This window comes from Poecilia latipinna, unplaced genomic scaffold (assembly GCF_001443285.1).
Source record: "Poecilia latipinna isolate Pla-1442-1.1 unplaced genomic scaffold, P_latipinna-1.0 Scaffold2354, whole genome shotgun sequence".
In the NCBI taxonomy this organism is placed as follows: domain Eukaryota; kingdom Metazoa; phylum Chordata; class Actinopteri; order Cyprinodontiformes; family Poeciliidae; genus Poecilia; species Poecilia latipinna.
This window is the reverse complement of record NW_015114970.1, coordinates 27,079-36,060: the sequence shown is the minus strand read 5'-3', so window position 1 is coordinate 36,060 and position 8,982 is coordinate 27,079. Positions and strand designations below refer to the sequence as shown.

The 8,982-nt window shown below is 41.6% G+C and overlaps 1 protein-coding gene across 1 annotated transcript in view; it reads left to right on the top strand.

Annotated features, from left to right (window-relative positions):
- lrch4 (leucine-rich repeats and calponin homology (CH) domain containing 4) overlaps positions 1-8,982 on the top strand; it is a 41,497-nt gene that overhangs the window by 23,821 nt on the left and 8,694 nt on the right. The window contains exons 14-17 of the mRNA XM_015018987.1: positions 926-1,027; positions 1,115-1,212; positions 2,562-2,699; positions 2,794-2,871. Of these exons, the coding sequence (XP_014874473.1) occupies positions 926-1,027; positions 1,115-1,212; positions 2,562-2,699; positions 2,794-2,871 (416 nt within the window). The remainder of the gene's footprint in view (positions 1-925; positions 1,028-1,114; positions 1,213-2,561; positions 2,700-2,793; positions 2,872-8,982) is intronic.

Here is an 8,982-nt window from a genome sequence, read left to right as displayed (position 1 = left end):
TAAAAACATGCTAACAGCTAGCTGTGACCATTCTGCTTTAGACATTAAACTATCCATCTTGCTTTTGTCACCTTTAGCTCTTCTATTAATGAAATGGCATCTTCAGGGACCCCTTGGCCACAGAAAAACCTGGCTTAAATCCACCTCGTAGGTGGACAACAAAATTTCTTTCATTTTTACTTTCTTTCTAACTTACATCTTGGTCATTGAAGCTGGTTCCTCCCAGGTACCCATCTGCTTTAAAATTTGAATTCTGAGAATAACAGAATTCTGAGATTCTGACAGAGAAAAGTTAGAATTCTGAGATTGAAGTAAGAATTCTTTTTTTTTTCAGTGACCCTAATCATCTTCTGGAGATGAAGTCTGTGTTCTGTCTGAGAACAGATTGATACCATACCATTGATACTCCAGAGGTTTCTGTTTTTCCTTCTAGTTCTGAAGCTAAAACTGCTCAGCTGTGTGTTAACATTTACAAAAAAAAACAAAACAAAAAAAACAGATTTGAGCTCCAAGTTTAACCTGAGAGGGAATGGTCTGCATGAAATGTGGTCCACTCAGCCTGGTGGCAGCGAGGTAAATCACTGAGTGTGAAAAAAGGAATCCCAGAGTTCAGCAGTGCTGCAAGCAGTTCCCAAAGCATCAGTGTGAAGATCAGCAGACACAGAGGATGTATTGGTATTGGAGCTGTTTCTTCAGTCTGATGGCTTCCTCATGCAGTCTGTGGGATCAGCGTTTCTAGACCTGCCTATAGAGAGCAGTTTTCAGTTGAAGTGAGCCTTCATGTTCAGGTACCTCTGGAAAATGGGGAATAATGTGGAAAAGTTCAGTGTTTTTTGTCACTCATAATGCAGCAGTGTCCTCTGATGGGGACATGTTGCCATGCTGTCCAACACATTTGGAACAATGACCTATGTGTTTGAATCAGATGTGCTGTCCTTTCCGAAGACCTCCTCTCCTCCTGGTCAGGCTCAGAAACCCAACAGTTTCCTGTTTCGCACGTCTTCTCGGAGCAACGTCAAACCCACAGGTAAACACACACACACACACGCACACCCTCCCCAGCTCTGCTCCTTCTACAACCCCATTAAACTCCTCTTGCTTTGCTTCTGGTTAGGGACCATGTTTACTCTGGGAGAGTCTGGCAGGAGTGAATCTCGCACCACTCTGCGTTCACCGAAGGAGGAGAGAAAAGACCTCACACAACTACGCAAGGTAAGCCCTGCTGCAGCACCGCTTCCACTTCTTTGTCATGTCTTCATCTCAGACTGGTGGGTTACTGAAGATGTCTTCACAGCTGAACTTAGAAGTAAGTCATGGAGCCCATGAAAAGGACATCCCCATTCCTGATGCTAATCTGAGACAGACACCAAGTTCTAGTCTGATACTTCAATAAAGTTAAAGGTTCAATATAATCTAAAATATGTCATTTCTCTCATCTAAAAGATACCTGGAGTGTTGCCTTGATTCTTTCATGTATGTTTGAGAAATCCCTTAGTCTCCATGGCAGCCATTCAGCTGTGCAAAACGGCTGGATGAACCTAGCCCCACCATCAAGTCGCAGCTCCTCCTCAGAGCTGCAGTTTCCAAGCTTCGGCTTCCCAGAGCGCAACTCCCCCACTCAGCTAATTGCTGCTGGCTAGTTTGAAGGTGTAAACATCTGGTGGAACTGTGCATCTGCTGAGCTCATTATAGGACCTACTTCTCAGTGGTAAAGACGTTGTTAAAGGGTTAATGTAGGATCCATGTTGTGATGACTTCTTGAAGGCGGAGTTTTAGAAAGAACAGGGTTTTTTAAAAAGGCAGAGGCCCAATTTCAAGACATTAAATAAAATAAAAAAATTTACCAAGAAATGTACCTATATATATCTATATTAATATATATATAGATATATATAGGTAAATTTAAAGTTCTATTTTTTAAATGCGACTTGGGCAGTTATGCTATTAGGTTAATGAAATGCAAAAAAGTAATTATATCTGCTAGGTAGACGACACACAGATTAGTATGTTAAAGTTCATTATTACTAACCTGCTTCTTTCAGATAAAGATAATTTAAATATCAAGTATAAAATCTAATCTCTAATTCAGTTGCAAGTAAGATCTTGCTATAAATTTCTATGGGAACCTAGCCCAGGTCAGAATCTAACGGATCTTTGTATCATCTGTAAACTAGGGCTGCTCCGATTTTTAAAAGCCGGACTTGTTGACTCTGATTTTGGCTGATCCGTTTTTGTTTTTGTTTTTTTTGTGTCGATTTTTTGTCTGAAAAGTTGCTAAATATAGCAACAAAGTCATTAAGTTGGCAACATTAAGGTGATTATACGTAACCACACATGTACAGATGTGACCTGATGTTCGTGTGTGTCAGTCAGCCTCTCACCCCAGAGCAGAAGGAGACAGTGGCTGATGTTCAGAGATTAACTCGGTTTCTAATGTCCATATTGACTGACGGCTGCTGTCTGATTTTTCGGTGCAGCCCTAGTGTTAGCTGTTAGCTGTCCTCCTCTTAGAAATCCTTGTTGCACATAAACATGGAGCCTAACTGTTTCCTGGCCCTCAGACCTTAGAGTCTCGACTGAAGACCAGTCTGCCAGAGGACCTCAGCGAGGCTCTGTCCAACGGAACCGTCCTCTGCCAGCTGGTCAATCAGATCCGGCCTCGCTCCGTGTCAATCATCCACATCCCCTCCCCTGCAGTGGTGAGTGCTGATCAGCCCGTTCCTGCCTCCTTCCTCTTAAACTCCACTGGAAGGGCTTAGAAAGGTGACGTCAAATGTTGTGTTTCCTCTCCAGCCCAAACTGAGCTCAGCCAAATCTCGACTGAACGTTGAAAACTTCATCACTGCTTGTCGCAAGCTGGGAGTCCCTGAGGTAAGGATCTGTGCTGTTTTGGGATCAGTGTTTACCTTCCTGAAGCAATCAGAGGAGAGGTTCATGTACTGACGGCGTCTGTTTGCCTGTCTACGTGTGTGTGTATCCTCAGGTGTGGACTGACTCTTAATGTTCTCATCAGTCCTCACCTGACTGCTGCTTCATCACTGTTTCCTGATGTTCTAACCATGTTTCCTCCTCTGTGTGTGTGTGTCCAGTCTGAAGTGTGTGTGTCCAGTCTGAAGTGTGTGTGTGCTCTGATGTGCTTCTATGTAAGCTGCACAGTGTACTGCGCTGTGTGACAGCCTTGCTGGCTGTAGAGGAGGAGTGCCCCACCCACCACTGGGCCCCTGCATCTTCAACTTCCTCCTCCTCTTCCTCGCTGCTGTCGCCAGACTTCCTATTGTTTTACTGCTGCGTCATGGCGCTCCTCTACGCCGCCTACTGCTGTCTGCTCACCTAGCGCAGCACCTCGGAACCCTGTAGCTGTCTCTGGAGCCATGTGAGCAGTGTGTGTGTCAAATACACACCAAGACTGTAGAGCAGAGGCCCTCAGCTGCTCTGGCTGCTCTTGCTGCAGCCATGAAGAACACTGACTGGCAGGATAGATGGGGGGACAGAGCCAAATGGAGCTGTGGTTCTGGAAAGCACGGCATGCTGGGAAAAGTGGCGAGGTGTGTCTGACACAGAGCTTGTTGGCAGCACAAAGAGAAGCTGAAACAGAGAAACCAGATCTAACAGAGTTGCAGGAAACCCTGAACGTTGTTTAGTAGATCTATCTGAACTGATCTGATCTGTACATGCGCTCTGTGTTCAGGGCGGTTTTTTAACCGCTTCAGCTCCAGCTGAAAGCTTGATTGGAGGCAGCTCACTCTCTGATGGGTTTATTTTTCAGACTATAGGATGTTTGTCCTTTCCTTCAGTGCATCAGTGATAAACATGCTGCAAACCCACCATGTCCAATATTTCATTTTTCCTCTAACAGACAGAACGATGTGGGTCAGTTTGTTAGAGCCCTGGTGGAAATGTGTAAAAGCATCAGGATAAATGGATCTTTTATTGCAGTAGTATAAACTGACATTCTGGAGAAATCCAACTTTTATTTTGAGGACATTTGTCCATTTATTAGTTGTCACCATAACAGCAACAGACCAATCATTGGTTTCCCTGGTGTAAACATTTCCTCCCAGTCTTCTCCAGGAGTCTTTAACAGAGTACAGTTCTATAGACAGAGGGATAACTTCAGATCTCTGATCAATCATTTCTCTCTCTGCTTCAGATCAGCAGAGAGTTTGTGCAAGACTTAAGAAATAAGACAATTATTTCTTAAGTGACTGACATGCTGAACCATTTCTGTCTCCATTTGGATCATTGTTCTGTGGAAATAACTCTTTTTTTTTTTTTCTTCAGGTACACATTATTACACTTTTTAATTTCAAATGTTAGCTCATGATGTCATGCACTCAGTTTCCAGGCTCTGGACTACAAACAGACCCAGAACATCACAGGCCCTCGACCATGCTTAACAGCTGGAATGTGATTCATTTTATAGCAAAGTGTTTGTTCCTGAGAAACTTGGTCTCATCTGACCAAAGCCCAGTCCTGCTTAAAGTTTTTGCAGAGTTCAGCAAACCCTACATGGGTACAGTGATGGTAGGGCACCACTAACTAACTAGTGATGCCCTAACTAGACCATTACAACCTTTAGACAGCAATCTAATGGTTGTTATAGAGCTTTTGACTTGTTTCTACCTCCATTCTCATCCTGATCACTGTGTGTGGTGACCAGATAAATATGGCTCCTCAAAAGAAATGGACATCTGTGTCACATCATATGTATTCCCCAGGGAATCAGGAAGTCCTGAATTACTAACTACAAGTTCCCAGAAACTCTGGTCAACTTAAAAAGTTACATATGTTTTTTTGTTTTGGTTTTTTTTTTTCAAAAAAGAAGCTTAGGTTGTGTTTATATCAGCAGTTACCATAACAACCATTTGTAATTAAGACCATTATTGCTTAAGTGACTGAATAAATGCACTGATAAAGGGTTGATTTTTCTACATTTGTGTGTGAGATTATGCTGCTGCAATAAAAGATGTATTAATTTGTAAGCATGTGACACATCAGGCCCAATTTATTTGTCGAGTTCTTCTAGATTATTCTGATTCTACCAGCAGTTTTAGGCTAAAGAAGTCCCAGTTTTCCATCTGATTTGATTTGTTTGAATTTTTCCATACAGAGAAAAAGAAGATATATTTATGACTTACAGGTACATTTTCTGGTTGATAGATTTAAAAGTTTTTGAAAATGGTAATGTCGCTAAAGACTCCAGCCATCCTTTCTATGAAACAAATACGCAATATTAGAGTATTTATATTATTCTCCTAGATCCTAATTAATCTGCATTCTGCATCACATCATAATATACATATATGCACATGCATGAAGGTCATGACGAGATGTTTACCCAGTAGAGGTCTTACTCAGATTAATACATAGTTAAAGCTCTACAACAATGACATCTACTGTGATTTTCATCTCACAGTTCCAAAATCATATGCTGATTAATGCAGCTTCAAGTTGCAAAAAAACTACAACTTGAGCCATGCATCTCCAGGTGTTTCACTTGCTCTGTCTCACCTGGAAGCCTCTGTGATCTGGTCACTCTGTGGTTCTGGAAGTCAGCTGAACTCTTTGTGCCTCCAGAGGAGTTCCAGCATTTCTTCCTCAGTTTCCTGAACTGTGAATGTGATTTTTAACCCTTAGAAAAATGCAAGTTCAATGTTGGATGTGAAGTGTTGGTGTGTGCCACTGAATGTGCCGGGCAAAAAGTGCTCAACACTGAGATTGATTTTATGCATGCTGTTTTACATGGGAGCAGCAGATGGCTCTGTTGCTCCATCAGCTCCCCCCAGTTGGTACAGAGCTTTCCAGGAGGTTGGTTGTGTGTGTGCGTGTGTGTGCGTGCGTGTGTGCGTGCGTGCGTGTGTGTGTGTGTGTGTGTGTGTGTGTGTGTGTGTGTGTATGAAGTCCTTGTTGTTGGCACTTCAACAACAAGTGCCAACAACAAGACTTATACAAGTCCTGCTGACTTGTATAAATATAAACAGCTTATTAAATTATTGCGTTTATTTATATTTATTACGTTCTACTTTGGTTTGTATAGAAGCAGTAGAAGTTTTCTGAGGAAATTAGTTCAGAAATTCAAAATCACAGCAGATTAATATTAAGATTAAGTTAAGCTAACAGTGAAGCTTTGGTTTACTCTTGGCTCCACATCTACCAAACCGCTAGACAGTCTATGCAGCTTTCAGCACACAGTCACCTATCTGGTGTCTTAGCTCATATAGAAGGTCAGGGCCTGCAGATAAACTCACATTAGAACTCATTACCATATGGAGTTTAAAGGCAACATTTACTGCAGGATTGTAGGAGTTTTGGTTAGAACAGTTTAAACTGCAACTATTACAGAAAGATGTCTGAATTATAGAATTACAGAATTCTGATTACAGAAAGATGTTTTTGTTAATGTCTGAACAAAAAAGTAAAACTAAAATGAATATTGATTCATTCTCAAAACGCATCCTTTGATCATTAGCTATAGTTTATATTGAGAACCAGGGTTAACTGGGTGAGTTTGTGAGCAGTCAGTATCTCCCACCTGCAGTAGATGAATGGTAGAAGGTATTCTAGGTTTAGGTCCCTGCTTCATGCTTCCATCACCTCCACTGGGGTCAGTGACATGTTCTCTACTGCAGTTAAGATGCTCCTCATAACCACAACTTCCCTTTATAGCTGAGAAAATAGTCATAAACAAATGGTGGCAGATGACCATTTTGCATGATCAAAATTCAACCCCTTAATAGCCAGTGATTGACATTTTCAGCCGCTTTAAACATCTACCACCATCCACTTCTGAACCTTTCATTCAACAGTCCAGATGTTGCTGCTCTGCATGCCTTCTGAACAGGCCGTCGGCCTTCGACTGGGGATTATCTCACAAACCGCAAAATCCCCTATGTCCACCCAGTGTTGCTAACACTGCGCTCCATTCATATTCAGTCATTTCTGTGTTCCAAGAAAAAACAAATTAACCAAGAAAACTGTGGGCCAGTCTGAGGTTCCTCCACAACCTCACCATCAAATGTTGCTGCAGAGCATTAAATTGCAAATGGAAGCTAGAAGAAGACCCTTTTTTTGCCTTTTACTGGTAGTGAGTCGCTCACATATAGTGACTAACGTATAGTTAGCCTTGTGCCTGAGCTCAACCACTTTGAGAGCAGCGTCTGGAACACAGGCATTCCCAGATCTGATTCCTGACTTTCAAAGCACATTGATGATGGTGGTGTGTTTTTTTTGTTTGTTTTTTTTGTTTGTTTTTTTTAACTTGCAGCGACATCTAGAAGATTGATTTTTAGAATTGTTTTCTCATTTTTTCAGCTAGCTGGAGCAAATGTTAAATCTTTCTGCAGTTTATGAACCAAACATCAGAGAAGAAGAAAAGGCCTGTATTACTGAGAATTAGAGGAAACCCAAATGAATATTAGGAGACTGTTTCTATGTTCATCACCATTCTAATTTACAAAACATTTTTACAATATTTAATTTGTAATGCTTATTGATTGATTGATGGGCATTTAAACTGGTTTAACAGTTATATGAGCTCTGAGAAAGGTCACAACTTCCCTTCTGTTTTATTAATCTGCTGTTATGAGAATGATTTCAGTTCAAATGTATATTTTGAGTGAAAACTGGATTTGCAATAATTCCTTCACTGGCTTAGACCAAGCTATATTTCTACATTTGTTAGTGAAACAGAAACTTTGTATTTTATATTTACATAACACTCTTTTTGACTTTAAATGACTGTTTTCCTTTCTGCTGTAAAGAACTGATTAAAACTGAAACTTTGACCCTGTGCCAGTTTGTGCCAGCTTGCTGTCATGCCTTTGCTTAATCAGCGATCAGTTTGTGTGCTCAGGGTATCTGCAGTCACCTCAGCGTCCCGCTCAGCTTCCAGTCGTCTCCAGCTCCTTTTATTAGCTTTTCATAGACCTTCGTTAACAGGCCTACAGCAAGCCAATAGCTGATGCAATGACCAGAAACAAATTGGATTAGAATTTCTTTGTTTTATTTTCCTCAGACTGACATCTCCAAAGCCACAATTAAATAAATTAATGTGTTTTTTTCCCTCGTTATTTACAGCTTGGTTTAGGACAGTAGAAATGTCTGTAAAACTGTGTGCTGAGCTGGATGTGGGGGTGGGGGGACAGATACCCTGAAGTAAATCATGTCTGTTCTGTGCTTCACCTCCTTTAAAAGCTCCTGTGTGCTCTCCAAACAGTAGGCTTCTCATCTCCTCTTCCTCCTGGCCAGCGTTTGAGCAGGTGAGTGTGCTGAGCCAAGGTCAGAGGAAAGGTTGAACTCGGCCCTGAGGTTTGTACTGCTGCTGTCTTCGCGTCAGTCTGCCTGCTTCACATGTCATTGTGTGTGTGTGTGGGGCGGGAGGGTCTGTACAGCTAACAAATACTGATTCCAGGAACACATGAAGTCTGATCATCTATACAGTACACCAGTTTAGATGAAGGCTATGACTAAACTAACTCTGGTTAATGGACATATTTGATGGAACAAACATGTCCATTATATGACGATCCTCAAAGGCTACTCTTAGAATATTTAGTCTGCAGCAAACAGGAAGTTCAGAGTGATCAGATCCTGTTTTCTCCTTCAGTGTAGTAAATCAAATGTTACAGCTCTAAGAGAAAGGGTGTGGGGGAAGGAGCAATACCCCCTCCCAGTCATGTTCATATCATACAAAGACACAGAGTTATCTTCAATAAAGACAAAAATGTAAAACTCAATAAATACAAAAGTATAAATTTTCTGTGGGTGCCACTTTTCTGCTGTAGCCAGAGTTGCTAACAGAAAATTGTCATGGGGGGCGCCAGGCCCCCATGAAAGGCCATAAAAGAGCATCTCTCTCTCTCTCTCTCTCTCACTCTGTGACGTGCGGTCAGGGGAGGCAGGTGAGGCTCTGCCTCACCTGTCATCATGGAAAAATAATATATAATAAAAACTATATTGCTATTTTCACCCTGTGGTTTGTAC